Raw genomic sequence first — 19,994 nt, forward strand, 5'->3', positions numbered from 1 at the left:
TAATTAAGCTATTTAATCATTTCCCACAATTTTACATTTGATACAATTTAGTCTTTTTTGTTCAATTAACTATCAGAACTTTAAAATTTCTTGACGAAACTTTAATACTAACATATTAACACTCCATAAAAATTTATAGAAATATTTATGGCTCGATTTAAAATTCTTGAGGTCTCGATACCTCGTTTTCGATTCTAATTATTTTAATATTTATTTTAGTACACTATTCACTATTTCAAAATTTTTCCTAACTTCACATTTAACTTATACTCACTAAATTAATAATATTTCGTACTAATTTGTCGGATTTAGTGATCTCGAATTATTGTTCCGACACCACTGAAAATTAGGCTGTTACAAGATTATAATTAGCGAAATCATTAAATTTAACAAGCTGGAACTATTAAAGTGATTTTTGGTTCTCAATTGAAATAGTGAAGTAATTTTTAGACTTATTCATGAGAAATGGAAGCTAAGTATAATTGATCCATAATCCTATCCAAATTACATATTCGTTTGAATTGAAAATGGCAAAAAGATGGATTAGATTTTATTATTATAATACTAAAATTATTCACGGACAAATATTTAATGTAAGAATTCATGTTTAAAAATTCAACAAACATGAAAAATAGGCGTTACAACAAAAAGCGTAATTTAGGGTGCGACTTTGTTAGAGTTGGTACTATAGCGTTATCCGTAAATAAGTGTAACAACGTAAAGTCATTTTCTACCACGCTTCTGATGCAGTGGCGGAAATTAAATTGATTGCTGTATTTTATGAAATGAAAACTCCATTCTTTCTCGACTTAAAAATGAAGTTATGAGATTAAAAGTGAAAATTTGTAATTTAGGAATTTATCAAAAAAATAATTTCCAATTTATTGATATAAAAATTACAAGTTCAGTCCACGAATCAGTGAGTTTGAAAGGTAGAATGCAAATAAATTATTAGGATAATATTTTTGAAAAGAGAAAACATGGAAAAGCCCAAGAAGAAGAGGCCCAATCGGCAGACGGAAACAGCCGAAGGAAGTTACCATATTTGCCACGTTAAAAACCAGATCTTTTCATCAGTCGATCGCTCACACACAAAAAGTCAAAACAGAGAAAACTCCTTCCCTATAATCCGCTCTGACCCCTTCCTCACCCTCACCCTTTCCCACCGCCGCCTCCTCCACCATTTTCCCCCATCTGGGTATCTCCCCAATCAACCAAATCACACACAATGGGCAAGGGCGGGTCTTTGAGCGACGGCGTCATCAAGAAGATCCTTCTCTCTTACACCTATGTTGCAATCTGGATCTTCCTCAGCTTCACCGTCATCGTCTACAACAAATACATCCTCGACAAGAAGATGTACAATTGGCCTTTCCCCATCTCTCTAACCATGATTCACATGTCTTTCTGTGCCACCCTTGCTTTCCTCCTCATCAAAGTCTTCAAAGTCGTCGAGCCCGTTTCCATGTCTCGAGAGCTTTATCTCTCCTCCGTTGTCCCCATCGGTGCTCTTTACTCTCTCAGCCTCTGGCTCTCTAACTCCGCTTACATTTACTTGTCTGTTTCCTTTATTCAGATGCTCAAAGCCCTGATGCCTGTTGCCGTTTATTCCATTGGGGTTCTTTTTAAAAAAGAGGGCTTTAAGACTGACACTATGGCCAACATGTTGTCGATCTCTTTAGGGGTCGCTATTGCTGCTTATGGTGAAGCTAAATTTGATACCTGGGGAGTGATGTTGCAGCTGGGAGCCGTTGCTTTTGAGGCTACCAGGTTGGTTATGATCCAGATCTTGCTTACTTCTAAAGGGATCACCTTGAATCCGATTACTTCTCTGTATTATGTTGCGCCATGCTGTTTCGTTTTCTTGTTGGTGCCATGGATTTTTGTTGAGCTCCCAGTTTTGAAAGAGACATCCAGTTTCCACTTCGATTTCGTCATTTTTGGGACCAATTCTTTATGTGCTTTTGCTCTTAATCTAGCTGTGTTCTTGCTTGTTGGAAAGACTTCTGCTTTGACCATGAATGTAGCTGGGGTTGTCAAGGACTGGTTGTTGATTGCATTCTCATGGTCTGTTATTAAGGATACCGTAACACCCATCAACTTGTTTGGGTATGGTCTGGCATTCTTGGGTGTTGCCTATTATAATCATTCCAAGTTACAGGCTTTAAAGGCGAAAGAAGCACAAAAGAAGGCTGCACAAGCTGATGAGGAAGGTGGGAGGTTGCTGGAGGAAAGGGAAAGTGAGGGAACTGACAAAAAGAGCGAATCTCAGAATTAGATCTTGTCGGTGGTTAATTTTAGGATATGAGATATGGAAGGAGGTAGCAGATAAGGGCTAAAGGGAGAGTGGTTGGGATGATGATCGTGAAGGTTTGCATTTAAGGGCAAAAGGAAATGAGGGGATCGGATTTCTTTTGCCCCATTTGGCTGCATTTGGGTTTTGGTATGTTGTGTTTTTAGGCCTCCGTTCCATAGACTAGTTATTATGTTCATTTCTTAGTAATACCAGGGGATTGTGATTCACATATGTTGCTTATTTCACAGGTTAATGTATGTTAGTAGAGGAAGAACAATCTAAAATGCCCTGTACTCTGTTGTTTTTTATTTAATTTTTATGTCTTCTTCCTTTTGGGATGTTGACAAATATTACTGTAGGTACTCCTTCCATTCACGGGGTTTTAATGCTTTTTTATTTTATTTTATATATGTTTCTTTCTTATTATCTGGTTTCTTTTTTTTGCTCAATGTTTCGCTCACAGCTTGATTAATAACATACGTTGGTTCTAATTTGTAGATTCTCTTTTCGATTTGTTTTTTCCCCCTTAGTTTTAAATTTAGGTCTTGGGAGGGTTATGAATTCTGAGATATATAATGATTCTGAAGCACAAATGAGGGACTAGAGAAAGTATTGTCAATGGCAGTGCTAATAACGCAGCTTGCTTACTGATTCCTACATGTTAGCAAGGTTTGGCATGACGTTCATAAGAATTGGATTACCTTGAAATCGCCCTCTTGCGTACTGATTCCTACATGTCAGCTAGGTTTGGCATGACATAGTACTGAGACAAATTAGATTTACCCTGAAATCAGTCCAAATATACCATGAGAATTGGATTACCTTGAAATCGCCCTCTTGTGTACTGATTCCTACATGTTAGCTAGGTTTGGCATGACATAGTACTGTGACAAATTAGATTTACCCTGAAATCAGTCCAAATATGTGACGTAAACTCAATCTAATATTGAAACTGCTTTTTTTCTAATATAGTCTCTTTTGTGCCAAAAGAAAAGATCAGCAGGCACCAGACATTTTTGTATCTAGTTATGCAAAAGATGAGTTTATGGTTCATTTTTTCAACACTGAGCTAGTTCCTCTTGTAGACTGTTGTGCTACTTGTGTCCCCCATGGCTTTTGGTATGGGTTGGTTTCTCAATTCCTTGAATTTGATTTGGGAAAACCGCAACCGTGTTCTGGGAGTTGCCGGAGATTGTTATAAGGATTGTTCAGGCTGATATTTTCTCACCACAGTTTACTCGCATTAAAAATATTTGGTCCTGCCATGGAGGAAACCATCCTAGATTAAAGAAAGGCAAAAGGGGCATTAGATGCTCAAAAAGGATCCTTTCTTTCCCTGTCGTTGGGCACTAGCGGTTGAATCTTCCTAAGATAAAATGGAGTTTGGTAGTTAAAGTGGGCTTCTTAGATCATAATTTAATCCCAAAGCTTTATATTTTTCCAGTTTCACGCTTATGATTTTGACTTGATGCTGGTGCGCAGGTGCACTTACCACTATACTAAAGAGTTTGTGCCGCATAAACTTCTTGTTGGTGAATGAAAACGATTTTACCTATTACGGAAACTAGTAATGCTTTATATGTTACTGATGGATAATCATGGTGAATCAAATGGAACAAAGACACTTAAAATAAAGAAGATTGCAAGGGATTCCTTGTAGTTGTTTGCAGTGGTTGAGTCGATTCTTTTTCAGCAAGGAGAATAATACCTGGTTGCGTGTGATTATGAGCATGATTTCAGTTTGTATGCTGGTTTGGTAAAATCTGAACAGATTTACCTATGGCAGTGGCTCCCTGTCGAATAATTTTCGGCTAACAAGTAAAGTTTGGCTGAAATGGCGAGAAAGAGGGGAGGTTTGGATATCCATTTTAAGTTCACATATTCATTCATACCCTTGGTTGAAAACCAAAATTTGAGTTAATGAATTGATTCAAAGACTTGTTTTTTAAGGCTTTTAACTAGTTTCACACCCCCTGTCTCCTCCAGTCGGCTAGTGAGTAGTGACCTAAAATTTTGGCAGCATTTCAAACCTTCAATATCGTTAATTGGGATTACCTAACTTTCACCTTGAGGAATATCCATCTATATTCTGATAAAATTTGGTCAGCATTCATTACTAAAGCATGGTATTCAAGCGAGGATTTGCATAAAAAAAAGAAGAAGCAGTGAACTGTTTTATTTCTCTTGTACCTTAAACTAACCAGCCAAACATGTTACAGGCAAGAACTCTCCATTCCAATGGAGTTCTACTACTTTTAAATACTTTGGTGATTAAAGAAGACTCGAGTAACATAGTTTTTCATCTTTTTCCTTTGTTACCAGAAATCCTTACATGAGCATAAACCATCCTTGAAATGGTGAAACCGACTCCGATCCCTTGCTATAATTTCTCGATTATAAATCTTTGATATACACTTAGTGGCAGAATGACAATCATTACAAACTCGCAGGTTTTTCACAATCCTAATAGGAGTCCCTGGTGGAGTATTCATAAGAGCAAAAGCAATGGCCAGTTTTTCACTATGCCTATTCAAATTATCTTCCTTGTCTTCTTCATCGATATCAAGCATAACTTACGAAGTAGAAGGGACATATCCAGCCCTCTTCATTTCTCTCCCCATCTCATCTACCATCTCAAATATTTCCTTAAACTGATTATGAGACATGTCTCCAGCAACAAATCTATAAATCTTATTATTTAGCTCTATCATAGTGCTCCCTGGGATCTTTCTCATCCCCTTCTTGTCCATCACTTCCCTAGCCTTGGTTTTCTCCTCCCAATGGGACATCTTTGCGTATATATTGGAAAGCAAGACGTAATTGGCCTCGAGTGTAGGCTCGTTTTGTATTAGTTGTTTGGCAAGGCTCTCTCCTAGCTTGAGTTCACTGTGTGTACGGCAAGCATTTACCAATGTTCGCCAAATAATAGAGTTTGGCTCAATAGGCATCTTTTGAACAAACTCCACTGCCTCTCTAACATGTCCTGCCCTACATAACATATCTACCATGCATCCATAGTGTTCGATTTTAGGCAAAATAGCAAACTCCTTCATCAAATCAAAAAATTCCTTTCCTTCCCCAACAAATCCAGAATGACTACAAGCAGAGAGCAATCCAATGAAAACAACACCGTCTGGTTCAACCCCATCTCTTATCATCTCCTGAAATAAAGAGACAGCCTGCAATCCACGCCCATGCATGGCTAAACCAACAATGACAGAGGTCCAAGAAACAATACTTCTCTCATTCATGGTCCTAAACAATTTCAAAGCTTTGTCAACATCACCACACTTGGCAAACATATCAATAAGCGCATTATTGAGCTCTACAGATTTGTTCAGTTTTCTCTTTTCAATAAGAGACTCAACCCATCTCCCTAGTTCAAGTGCACCTAAATCAGTACAAGCACACAAAACAGCAACCATTGTAATCTCATCAGGGCAAACACCTTGTATCTGCATTTGCCTAAATAGGTCAACTGCATCATTCGATCGCCCCAAACGAACATACCCACCAATCATAGCGCTCCAAGGAACTGAGTCATTTTTCGGCATTTCATCAAACAGTTTAAGACCAATCTCAATCCCTCCTTTGCAGCTACAATACATGTGTACCAATGTGTTTAAAACATGATTATTCCCATCAAAACCAAATTTTAACAATGATCCATGAACGGACTTGCCTAAATTCAAGTCCCCAATGCCAGCACAGGCCTTTAAAACAAAAGGGTACGTAAAATTATTAGGCAAAACTTGGCATTCAAGCATCAATTTGAAAACCCATAAAGCTTTGAGCTTCAAGTCCCCAGATTGAGCATAAGCTTTGATAATAGTGTTAAAAAGGAAAGCATCGTAGAAATCGGTGTTGGAATGGGGTGAAAAGAGGAAGCAATGAGCGTAATGAATGGAGTTGAGGTCAGAGGATTTGGCTATAAATTTGGTGAGAATTAAAGGGTTGTTATGGAAGCCCAATTTGAGAATTTGGGTTTGGAGTTGGAGGAGGTTTGAGAATGTGTTGCAAGAATGGAGAAGGGTAAGGAAGCCGCGTTCCGACGCAGCACTTTGAGTGCTGTAGCTGCCGGTGGCCGATGTTGCGATTGTACGGAGAAAAAACAAAAGCTTGGGTGTTGGAATTGAAGTTTGCATGTAGAGACGTTGGAAGCAAAATCATTGCAGTTCATCAAAAATCAATCTTTAATTTCATAAGTGAAAACATAGATCTTAAAGAAGTATATTTCTAATCATGGTTGCTTTTTTCATCAAAAGACTGCAACCTGTGGGAAAGGAAAAGTTTTGGGTTTTCAAAACTCATACAATAAAAGAATGTTCTGGGCCTTGTGGGCTCAGCTTTCTCGGGGTCGATTGGGCTTTTCCTGTTTTTAATAATTGAGCTTTGTTGTAACAAAGACTCAGGGTTCTTCGCTTCCCTTTATGGAAAGGGGATTTTCCGGCTGGAGTTTTTATTTTTTCTGATAATTAAGGAACAATATCTTTTTTTCTTTGTACTTCTAATTTTTTCAATTTAATTCTTACTTTATATATTTTTTATTTTTAAAATTCTTATTTTCTAAAATACTGTGTTTTTTTTGAATTTTTTGTTCTCAGCTTTCTAGAAATATTTTTACATATTTATTGATTTTTAAACTTTTCAAGAATTTAGATATATTTTTGAAAATTTACTATTTTAAATTTTATACACATTTTTTGTTTTCCTTGTTTTCATCTATAATGTAAACGTAGACATTCATAAACTGCTCTACCGTAGTTCTTAGCGGATAACCCAAATTTAGGTTTAATAGTACATCCTAATAGGGGGCGACCATACTTGTTCAATTTATCTCTTTCAACCTGGATGCCATGAGACGGGCCTTGGAAAGTTTTAATATAAGCAGTAGGGATTCGCAGATCCTCTAGACGTAGAGCGCGCAGGGCTTTGAACCCAAATACATTACCCACAATGGAAGTGAACATGTTAGTAACAGAACCTTCATTTTTAGTAAAATTGGAACAGTGGTTTCAAGACCACAAATTTGATGTAGAAAAATTGATTTTTATATTATTATATTATCTACAGCATGACAATGATATGATATAAAAATTTCGTTAAGAAATTTTACCATTTACATGTTCAATTTGATAAAAATGACTAAATTGCGTAAAGTGCGAAAGTTGTGTCCTATTAGCTAAATGTATTAAATAACTATTGAACTTAAATGTAGAGGTCCTTATATGGTAATTAGACCATTAAAGGTGATAGTGGATAAGCATGAATTTATAATCATGACAAATAGTAAAGCTGCTAAAGGAAAATTCAGAAATTAGGTCAAGTGATAGTAGATAAGCATGGATTCGTAATCATGACAAATAGTAAAGTTGGTAAAGAAAAATTTGAAAACTAGGTAATTAAAAGATAAAACAATAAAACAAAAAGGACCACTTTTATTGTAATACCCCTTACCAGAGTTCGAGGCCGGGATTGGGCACGAGGCATTACTTGACTTAAACGCATACATACAATCATTTCAAATCATAAAATGTGATCGAATTTAAAACGTTTCAATCTTAGTGAGATTCTTAATATGGGCCTACGAGGCCTAAATTGAGCTTTTGAAACTATCTAGAATTAATTCGAACGCCTTTGAAAACTTTGAAAAATGTCACTTAAAACAGGGCACATGTCCGTATGGCCCTGTTGACCTGGCCGTGCCAAAGGCCCATGTGGTTCACAAGGCCTAAGCATAAGGGGACACGCCCGTGCCCTGAGCCCGTGTGAATTAAATTCCAAATTCGAACCTACAGGGGTTTTCATACGGCCTTACACACGCCCGTGTCCATGACCCATGTAACACCCCCTTAACCCGGTCCCGTCGCCGGAACAGGATTACGGAGTATTACCAGTCTTTACAATACTTTTAAGCATTAAATAGGGATAATTATGATACATAAATTAAAATTATGTCATTTTGTATCTTAAATGGGCTTATATTGATTACTATAAACATTTGAATCCAACTGGGGTTTGATCGGAAGCTTATAAAAATTTTCGTAAAAACTTAAAAATTCCCTTTCGTGAACAATGTCACACGCCCGTGCAATCTAGGGGACACGCCCGTGTACCCTTCTTACAAGTCCGTGTGGGAACACCGTGTTGTTTTATCTTTAGAATCTGTTAATTTCGCACGGCCAAAGCACACGCCCGTGTGCTTAGCCCGTGTAGTATTTCCAATTTACTAACTGAAGAACATTTTGGGTACAGAAGACACACGGCCTAACGACACGCCCGTGTGCAAGCCGTGTGTATCACACGATCTGATTACACACCTGTGTGACCTGACCGTGTGGACCTATGATGAGCTTCGTTTTGCAAGTTACTAACCCTGTAAAAACTTAAGCTTTAAGATAACATTTTTAACGACTTTCAACATGATTAAAACTCGATTAAACATACTTAATGCTAACCCAACTTGACAATAAAACATTCAACCAATGTACTCTCAGTGGTACCATAGTCTAGATTGACTTAAAATTTTTGTGTACAATTTTAAACAACTTATTTATATTAACTTTCAAGCATGTATATTTCATTTTATGATCTAACATCTTTAAACCATTCTTGAACGTTTTTACTCTATTAACTTAATAGCCTAGGTACATGCCATTATCAACAATTAACATATTTTACCTTGTTGAGTTCGGGATCGGCTTTGGATGCTGACTCGACGATCTTTCTTTAGCTTAACCTACGCAATGAAACAACCGTACGTTGAGTATAAACTCAGTGGTATTTCTATAAACTAAATACATATAAAAAAATATAATATTTGCTTAAAACCATGTAACTTTTACAGTAATTTCGTAAATCAATAAAACAATAATATTTGTTATTCATATATATATTCGAGCTTTAGCTTTTAACTTCATAGTAATTCAATCACTTAACTTCACTTCATATCTTATAAATTTTTACCATTTAATTCGGTCTACATTCATTATCCATTTATCTTATTGAGTCTAGTTTCTCATAGAAGAAACGGTGTAAGCAATGGAATTGTAGATCATGAGATATAATAGATTTTGTGAGACAATGTCAGAATAATTTTGGGTTCCCCTGTTCTAATTTTGGAAAATCATAAAAAATTGGAGAAAAATAATTATGGGCTTAAATTTATATTTTTAAAATCCTTAATGAGTCTATTTTCAATAGAAACAAACATGGACATCATCAAAATTCTGTACAAAGAGATAATTAATTTGTAGTGAAGAAGGGTCGGAATTGTCAGACAGCAGAACAGGGGTGACTTTAAAGAATAAAATGTACTTATTGGCTAAATAAAAAATTCTAAAAACTTTATGATAAGAAGATATATGAGTCTAGTTTTAGGTAAAATTAGCGGATCCTAATTTGGAGTTCTGTAGCTAAAGATAAAAATAATTTAGTGACTATGGCACTGATGGGCAGCATTGGAATATACATAAGTAAATAATGAAATTATATATAATATTACTTATAAGTGGGTTGAAGATGAAGTCAATATTGATAAGTGAATGATTTTACAATGATAGATCGAGAACCCGAAGCAAGTCGAGGAAAAGAAAAAGTAGCTGATTAGTCCCTGAACTTTCACAAATTTTGCAAATCGACCCAGGTAAGTTCATATGGTTGAAGTTTAATGATTATATGTTAATTTTATGAATTATATAATGTGATATGTATGATGAAATATATTTATTGATAAATAGAGAATAAAATAACAACACGAAAATCGAATAAATGGTTAAATTGAGCGAAATGTCTGATTTGAGTACTTCTGATCAGTGACAAGTGATAAGTGGTAGCCTCAGCTACACTTATCTGATCAGTGATAAGTGACAAGCGACAAGCGACAAGCGACAAGTGATAAGTGGTAGCTTTAGCTACATTTATCTGATCAGTGACAAGTGATAAGTGATAAGTGGTAGTTTTAGCTACACTTATCTGATCAGTAACAAGTGATAAATGTGATCAGTGTAAGACCGTGGCAGGATTATGACTTCAAAATGTGATAAGTGATCATATGCAATACCATAGTTATACTATGGCAAAGTGAAAGTGAAGTACTCAATTTTCCGTAACCATTCCCTAATTTGGTAAAAGAATGATATGTGACAAATGGGCCCAAAAGGATTAAAGAAAATGGATAAGTAGTAGTAAGTTTATACAAGGGAACTCACCAATGGCTGTGGTTGACAGGTGAACTTAATAATTGTGTATATTGTATAAGTGTATAAATATTTGGTAAGATTTATGTTTTATACCTATGAACTTACTAAGCTTCTATAAGCTTACATGAGTGTAATCAATGTCTCTTGTAGATTGACGTGGAAGTATAAGGAGGATCGGATCAACACAGAGGATCACACTATCCAGATTATCTCCGGTAGCTTTTGTAAATTTCTTTTTGATTTATATGGCATGTATAAGGTTTGATGATTATATAAATACTAAGACTTGTTTAAGAAATATACATTAAAGTAAAGAATGATGAATATGTTAAATAGTATAATTATAATAGTAGTATAATTTGGTATCAAATTGATTGAAATAAATTGGTTGGTTGGATTGGTCTCGGTTTTAAAATTTGCAGGGAAGGTTAGATATTTATAAAGGGATTATATTAAGCAAAAAAATAAAAAAAAATAAAACTTTGGGATTTTACGAAAAATTCCCTATGGTTTCGATTTAATTCTGGTTTGGTCTCGAAGTATGTTTTGGGCTTTGAAGGGCCCATCTAAAGGACGCCATAACATGTTTTAGTAAATGAATAGTATTTAACTCGTATTAATGGAAAATTAATTCGGTAAACTCCGGTAATGCCTCCTACCCTATTCTGGCGACGAATACGGGTAAGGGGTGTTACATTTAGTAGTATCAGAGCCCGGTTTAGCCGGTTCTCGGAACATGTGTTACATGTAAAGTGTTTAGAAATACATGTCATATAAATCTGTGATAGTGTGATGTGTATGATCCGATCTAATCTTTGTCATTTTTATAGATATTCTTCGATTATAAAGATGTCAGATAGATCTGAACGTACTGAACAGGAGAAAGTTAACAGTAGAGTGCAGACTTCTGAACAAGGAACAAGTAGTGATATTCCAATTTCTATGATGCGAGAACTAGAACTTAAAAATATGATTTATGGAGTTATGAATCAGTGGTATAAGGAGATGATACAAGAAAGAAGTCAGGCTCAACCACCTCCTCCCCCTACTGCACCACTTGTGGTACCTCCGGTTGCTCCTCCACCTCCTTCAATAATTGAAACTAGTAAACGTTCTCCGATTGAAAAGCTTAGGAAGTTTGGAGCTGAGGAATTTCGAGGGAGATCAGATGATGACCTTGTAAAAGCTGAGTATTGGCTACAGAGTTTGGTAAGAATTTTTAAACAGATGGCTTGTTCTCCAGAGGATTATCTATGATGTGCTGTCTCATTGTTAAAGGAAGAAGCATATAACTGGTGGGAAACTGTAGAAGTTGTAGTACCTGCAGTAAAACTTACTTGGGAATTTTTCCAGAACGAGTTTAAAAAGAAATATGTGGGGAAAAGATATCTAGACAAGAAAAAGAGAGAATTTCTTGATCTATGGCAGGGAAATAAGTCAGTGGCTGAATACGAAAGAGAATTTGTCTACCTCAACAAATATGCTCGAGACATTGTACCTACTGAAGAAGAAATGTGTACCAGATTTGAAGAAGGGTTAAATGATGAGATTAGAATGATGATTGGGGGTAATGAAATACGGGAGTTCGTTGTTCTGTCAGACCGTGCTCAAAAGCTCGAAGAAGTATATAATAGAAAAATGCAACGAGATCGGAAAAATAAAGAGTCATTTAAAAGAGGTGCTTCTAAATCATTTTCAGATTTACCGGTAAAGAAATCTAGAGAAGAAATTAGTCAAACTACATCCGTGCCGAGAAGATTGGGTAGAGGTAGATCAAGCAATTTGATTTCAGGGTATTTGATAGACCTGCAGCAAGTGTGAGCAGTGTTCAGAATACTCTCCGGCTTAAGTGTCAATATTGTGGAAGACATCATTTCGGTGAATGCAAGACTAAGATGGGGGCTTGTTATAAATGTGGGGCTACTGATCATCTTATTCGAGATTGTCCCCAGCTACAAAAAGATGAAGTGGATCAGAAAAAGATACAGAGAACCACTCCCCAAATAAGTAGAGGTTCGGGCCAGAGCAGTGCTACAGGGGCTACCCGTTCGGGTATGAGAGAACCAGTTAGTCAATCAGAGAATAGAGCACCAGCACGTACCTATGTTATTCGAGCAAGGGAAGAGGCTACGGCTCCTGATGTAATTGCTGGTATTTTCTATTTTTATGATGTTACTATTTATGCATTAATGGACCCTGGGTCTACTCATTCATATATTTGCAATATGCTAGCATCTGAAAAGAAATTATCTGTTGAGTCCACTAATTATGATATACAAGTCACTAATCCATTAGGTCAAAGTGTGATGGTTAATTTAATATGTCGTAATTGTCCACTGAAAGTGAAAGGCTGTGAATTCCCTGCTGATTTGATGTTGTTACCCTTTCGGGAATTTGATATTATTCTGGGGATGGATTGGTTAACAAAACATGACACTGTAGTGAGCTGTCGAGAGAAATGGATTGATTTGAAAAATCAGACAGAAGAAATGATTTCGACTGAGTTTGGAAATATGAAAGATAATGTCCGAATTATTTCAACCTTTTCAGCTCAGAAGCTAATACGGAAGGGTAATGAAGCATATTTAGCTTATATTCTTGATACTCGAGATTTTGAATCAAAATTGAAACAGTTGCCAGTTGTTAATGAATTTGCTAATGTGTTTCCTGAGGAATTGCTGGGTTTACCACCAGATCGCGAAGTTGAGTTTGTGAATGATGTGATCCTAAGAACAGCTCCAATATCTGTAACACCATACAGAATGGCACCGACTGAATTAAAAGAGTTAAAGACTCAGTTGCAAGAATTGTTAGATAAGGGGTTTATTAGACCAAGTACATCTCCTTGGGGTGCACCTGTTTTGTTTGTGAAAAAGAAAGATGGTTCGTTGAGATTGTGTATAGATTACAAACAATTAAATAAGGTTACAATCAAGAACAAATATCCTTTGCCCCGCATTGATGATTTGTTCGAATCAATTGAGAGGTGCTGCTGTGTTTTCAAAAATAGATATTCGATCTGGGTATTATCGGCTGAAAGTTAAATAATGTGACGTACCAAAAACTGCCTTCAGAACTCGGTATGGTCATTATGAGTTTCTGGTAATGCCATTTGGTTTAACTAATGCCCCTGCTGCATTTATGGACTTGATGAATCGGATTTTTCAACCTTATTTGGATAGATTCATGGTTGTATTTATTGATGATATATTGATCTATTTGAAGACCGAGCCTGATCATGCACAACACTTGAGAAGTGTGTTACAGACTTTGAGAGAGAAGCAGTTGTATGCAAAGTTCAGCAAGTGTGAATTTTGGCTACATGAGGTTGGATTTCTAGGTCATATTGTTTCAGCTGAAGGAATTCGAGTAGATCCAAGTAAAGTGTCAGCAGTGGTAAATTGGAAAACTCCAAAGAACGTAACAGAAGTGCGAAGTTTCCTGGGATTAGCGAGATACTACCGCCGATTTGTTAAAATTTTTTCAATGATTGCCTTACCGATGACTCGACTACTTTAGAAGAATGTTGAATTTGTATGGTCTGAAGAGTGCCAACAAAGTTTTGACCAGTTGAAGAAGATGTTGACAGAAGCTCTAGTGTTAACTCAGCCAGAATCAGGTATACCATATGTTGTGTATAGTGATGCATCTTTAAATGGTTTGGGTTGTGTTTTAATGCAATCAGGGAAAGTAGTGGCATATGCTTCTCAACAATTAAAACCGCACGAGAAAAATTACCCTACCTATGATTTAGAGTTGGCCGCAATTGTGTTTGCTTTAAAAATCTGGAGACATTATTTATAAGGGAAAAATGTTATGTGTATACCGATCACAAAAGTCTGAAATATTTGATGACACAGAAAAAGCTGAACTTGAGACAGAGACGGTGGCTCGAACTATTGAAAGATTATGATCTTGTTATTGATTATCACCCGGGGAAAGCTAATGTAGTCGCTGATACACTTAGTCGAAAATCATCATTGTTTGCACTTCGAGCAATGAATGTTCATTTGTCTGTTAATGAAGATGGCTCAGTATTAGCAGAATTGAAAGTAAAATCTACATTCCTTCAACGGATCCGTGAATTACAGAGTGATGATCCGAAACTAGTGCTGAACCGACAAACAATTCAGGATAATTTGAGTTCGGAATATAGCGTTGATGATGGTGGTATGTTGCGTTATCGTAATAAAATTTGTGTTCCGAATAATCCAGAATTGAAAAATGATATTCTTGTTGAAGCTCTTAATAGTAAGTAGTCTATTCATCCAGGTAGTACAAAAATGTATTGCGATTTAAAAAGAATGTATTGGTGGCCTGGTATGAAGCGAGAGATTTTTGAATTTGTTGCAAAATGTTTAATCTGTCAGCAGGTGAAAGCAGAGCATCAAGTACCAACGGGTTTATTACAACCTATTATGATTCCTGAATGGAAGTGGGAACACATTACGATAGATTTTGTATCAGGATTGCCTGTGACTTCAAAAAAGAAAGATTCAATCTGGGTTATCATTGATAGATTGACAAAGTTGACACATTTTATTCCAGTCAAATCAAATTTTTTATTGGAGAAGTTAGCGGAATTGTATATTTCTGAGATTGTGAGATTACATGGAGTTCCAATATCTATTATTTCGGATCGAGATTCGAGATTTACTTCGAGATTTTGGAATAAATTACAGGAGGCTTTGGGCACTAAATTAAATTTCAGCACAGCTTTTCATCCTCAGACAGACGGGAAGTCAGACCGAGTGATTCAGATTTTAGAAGATATGTTAAAGTGTTGTGTACTTGAGTTTGGTGGCAGCTGGGAAAGGTATTTACCTTTAGTCGAATTTGCTTATAATAATAGTTATCAAACTAAAGTGTAGAAATCCATTATATTGGTCTGAATTAAGTGAACGAAAACTAATGGGAGTGGACTTGATTCGGGAAACCTAAGAAAAAGTTCGTATTATTCGAGATTGTTTAAAAGCTGCCTCCGATCGGTAAAAATCATATGCAAATTTAAAGAGAAGAGATATAGAGTTTAATGTGGGTGATCGTGTATTCTTGAAAGTGTCACCGTGGAAGAAAGTTATGCGGTTCGGTAGAAAGGGAAAACTCAGCCCCCGATTTATCGGGCCGTATGAAATCATTGAAAGAATCGGTCTGTGGCTTTGCCCCAGGAGCTTGAAAAGATTCATAACGTGTTTCATGTGTCTATGTTGAGACGGTACAGATCATATCCATCACATGTATTACATACAGAAATAGAGCTCCAACCCGACATGACTTATTCAGAAGAACCGGTGAAAATTCTAGCTTGGGAAATTAAAGAGTTAAGGAACAAACGGGTACCGTTAGTAAAAGTGTTGTGGCATTGACATGGTGTGGAGGAGGCAACCTGGGAAACAGAGGAATCAATGAGATCACAATATCCGAACCTATTTTCAGGTAACAAATTTCGAGGACGAAATTTCTTAAGAGGGGGAGAATTGTAATAGCCTAAATTTTCAGTGGTGTCGGAACAGTGATTCGAGATCATTAAATCCGGCAAATGAGTAGAAAATATTAATAATTTAGTTAATATAAGTTAAGTGTGAAGTTAGAAAATTTTTTGAAATAGCGAATAGTGTACTAGAAATTAAAATTTTAAAAATTAGAATCGGAAATGAGATATCGAGAGTTTGAAAATTTAAAAACGAGCCATAAATATTTTTATAAATATTTATGGAGTGTTAATAAGTTAGACTTAAAGTTTCGTTAAGAAATTTTAAAGTTTCGATAGTTAATTGAATAAAAAGGATTAAATTGTAACAAATGTAAAATTATGGAAAATGATTAAATAGCTTAAATGATAAAAGAAAGAGGGTTTAAAAGGCAAATAGACCCAATGTCTTTTTGGGCTAGACAGCAAGGTGCATGAAATCAGCAGGAAAATTGATGAATTAATGGCAAAATTGGAATATTACAAAATTTACTTAATAAACTAGGACTAAAGTGGAATTATCTAGAATTCTCATTATTTTTCTGCATTCTCATCAGAAAAAAAACACCATAGAAGGGTTTTCTTAAGCTGGTTTTTCATATTTTTACTTCAAGTAAGTTCAATTCTTGATTATTTCTTGAAATTTTTGTGTTTTTATGACTTTTACAACTAGGTCCACTTGTTGAATTCATTAGTTTTTGATTCTATGAAAGAAATTGGAAGTTGTTATGAATATGTGTTGGAAGTATATGATGATTTAGCATGGAATTAGAGTTTTAGATTGTTTATATGCTGATTTTATTGAAAGAATTGAATAGAAAGTGAATGTTTAGGTAAGGCATTAATTGGGAAAAATTAGCTTCATTTAGGGATTAATTGAAAAAGGACTGAATTGTATGAACTGTGAAATTTGGGGCAAAAATTGAAATCAACATTTGTACTAAAACAGTTTTGGACAGCAGCAGTAGTCTAACTTTGAAAAATCACCATAAATTTTATAAATACAATTAGAAGATGAAAAAACATGAAATTAAAGCTTATTGAGTCTAGTTTCTCATAGAAGAAACGGTGTAAGCAACGGAATTGTAGATCATGAGATATATTAGATTTTGTGAGACAATGTCAGAATGATTTCCAGTTCCCCTGTTCTGACTTTGGAAAATCATAAAAAATTGGATAAAGTAATTATGATCTTAAATTTATATTTTTAAAATCCTTAATGAGTCTATTTTCAATAGAAACAAACATGGACATCATCTGAATTCTTTACAAAGAGATAATTAATTTTTAGTGAAGAAGGGTCGGAATTGTCAGACAGCAGAACAGGGGTGACTTTAAAGAATAAACTGTACTTATTGGCTAAACCAAAAATTCTAAAAACTTTATTATAAGAAGATATATGAGTCTAGTTTTAGGTAAAATTAGCGGATCCTAATTTGGAGTTCTGTAGCTAAAGATAAAAATAATTTAGTGACTATGGCACTGATGGGCAGCATTGGAATATACATAAGTAAATAATGAAATTATATATAATATTACTTATAAGCGGGTTGAAGATGAAGTCAATACTGATAAGTGAATGATTTTACAATGATAGATCGAGAACCCGAAGCAAGTCGAGGAAAAGAAAAAGTAGCTGATTAGTCCCTAAACTTTCACAAATTTTGCAAATCGACCCAGGTAAGTTCATGTGGTTGAAGTTTAATGATTATATGTTAATTTTATGAATTATATAATGTAATATGTATGATGAAATATATTTATTAATAAATAGAGAATAAAATAACAACACAAAAATCGAATAAATGGTTAAATTGAGCGGAATGTCGGATTTGAGTACTTCTGATCAGTGACAAGTGATAAGTGGTAGCCTCAGCTACACTTATCTGATCAGTGATAAGTGACAAGCGACAAGCGACAAGTGATAAGTGATAAGTGGTAGCTTTAGCTACATTTATCTGATCAGTGACAAGTGATAAGTGATAAGTGGTAGTTTTAGCTACACTTATCTGATCAGTGACAAGTGATAAATGTGATCAGTGTAAGACCGTGGTAGGACTATGACTTCAAAAGGTGATAAGTGATCATACGCAAGACCATAGTTATACTATGGCAAAGTGAAAGTGAAGTACTCAATTTTCCGTAACCATTCCCTAATTTGGTTAAAGAATGATATGTGACAAATGGGCCCAAAAGGATTAAAGGAAATGGATAAGTAGTAGTAAGTTTATACAAGGGAACTCACCAATGGCTGTGGTTGACAGGTGAACTTAATAATTGTGTATATTGTATAAGTGTATAAATATTTGGTAAGATTTATGTTTTATACCTATGAACTTACTAAGCTTCTATAAGCTTACATGAGTGTAATCAATGTCTCTTGTAGATTGACGTGGAAGTATACGGAGGATCGGATCAACACAGAGGATCACACTATCCAGATTATCTCCGGTAGCTTTTGTAAATTTCTTTTTGATTTATATGGCATGTATAACGTTTGATGATTATATAAATACTAAGACTTGTTTAAGAAATATACATTAAAGTAAAGAATGATGAATATGTTAAATATTATAATTATAATAGTAGTATAATTTGGTATCAAATTGATTGAAATGAATTGGTTGGTTGGATTGGTCTCGGTTTTAAAATTTGCAGGGAAGGTTAGATATTTATAAAGGGGTTATATTGAGCAAAAAAATAAAAAAATAAAAAAAAATAAAACTTTGGGATTTTACGAAAAATTCCCTATGGTTTCAATTTAATTATGGTTTGGTCTCGAAGCATGTTTTGGGCTTTGGAGGCCCATCTAAAGGACGCCATGACATGTTTTAGTAAATGAATAGTATTTAACTCGTATTAATGGAAAATTAATTCGGTAAACTCCGATAATGCCTCCTACCCTATTCGAGCGACGAATACGGGTAAGGGGTGTTACATAGCTTAGTAAGTTGCATGAAAATAAACATCAACTAATTATCATACAACAATATGCTCATAACATTTCATAGCTTGTCCATGTATACAATAAATAGACATAAGTACAACTTACTCATCACCATCCAATACAATTCATAGGGCATATATTGAGCCCACATCTCATACATTTCAATTAGGTACCTGTATCACTCACTACATGGTCATAACTTTTCTCATTTCGATATAAATCATAAATCTTCTGTTGAACCATTTGAAATATTACCGGATACTCAATAACCCCAAACGTGGGATAAGATGCCGACACTATGTCCTAGACATGGTCTTATACTGCCTAGCACATTAAAGTCGATGCCGTGTCCCAGACAGGTCTTACACTGACTTTCATATATCGAGGCCGATGCCATGTCCCAGACAGGTCTTACACTGGTTCTCATCTATCGGTGTCGATGCCATGTCCCAGACAGGTCTTACACTGACGCGCAAGCTGACGCCATGTCTCAGATAGGTCTTACACTAGCTTCTATATCTCAAGGCCGATGCATGTCCCAGACATGTCTTACACTAACTCTTATAATGTGGCCGATGCATGTCTCAGACATGTCTTACACTGGCTCACATACCACCCAATGTCATGGTACGAATATCCAAGTCTATTCTAAATGTTCAATCGGAAGTTTTACCACATTAATTTCTCGACATGCGTTCTCAAAATCACAATCAAACAATTTATGCAATAATATATCATTCATACATCATAGCAATATAGTTGCATTATTAACATACAACTTACCTCGGATTACAAAATGTAGGCGACTAGACGATTTAATCTATTTGCTTGTCCTTCCCCAGATCTGGGTTCAGATTTTGTATTTCTTTATCTAAAATAATAATATTTCACTCATTTAATCACTGAATAAATTTATACAATCAAAAACTCACATTTTTGGCAAAATATCCATTTTGCCCCTAAATTTTCACAAAATGACGACTTTACCCCTAGGCTCGAAAATCGATTTTTATCAAATTTCTTCAGATCTTAAGCCTAGCCAAACCCTTTTTACTCTTATAATGACCCACAATTTCAATT

At 35.4% G+C, this 19,994-nt stretch overlaps 1 protein-coding gene and 1 pseudogene across 1 annotated transcript; one reads left to right on the forward strand and one right to left on the reverse strand.

Moving 5' to 3' along the window:
- Positions 1–870: 870 nt before the first annotated feature.
- LOC107958961 (probable sugar phosphate/phosphate translocator At4g32390) lies at positions 871–2,702 on the forward strand. Its single transcript, XM_016894889.2, has one exon. The coding sequence runs from the start codon at positions 1,229–1,231 to the stop codon at positions 2,276–2,278; it is 1,050 nt and encodes a 349-aa protein (XP_016750378.1). The 5' UTR covers positions 871–1,228; the 3' UTR covers positions 2,279–2,702.
- A 1,745-nt stretch (positions 2,703–4,447) lies between these two features.
- LOC107958962 (pentatricopeptide repeat-containing protein At4g21065-like) lies at positions 4,448–6,564 on the reverse strand (annotated as a pseudogene).
- Between the last annotated feature and the right edge of the window lie 13,430 nt (positions 6,565–19,994).

The sequence above is a fragment of the Gossypium hirsutum genome, chromosome A05, assembly GCF_007990345.1.
Source record: "Gossypium hirsutum isolate 1008001.06 chromosome A05, Gossypium_hirsutum_v2.1, whole genome shotgun sequence".
NCBI lineage: Eukaryota > Viridiplantae > Streptophyta > Magnoliopsida > Malvales > Malvaceae > Gossypium > Gossypium hirsutum.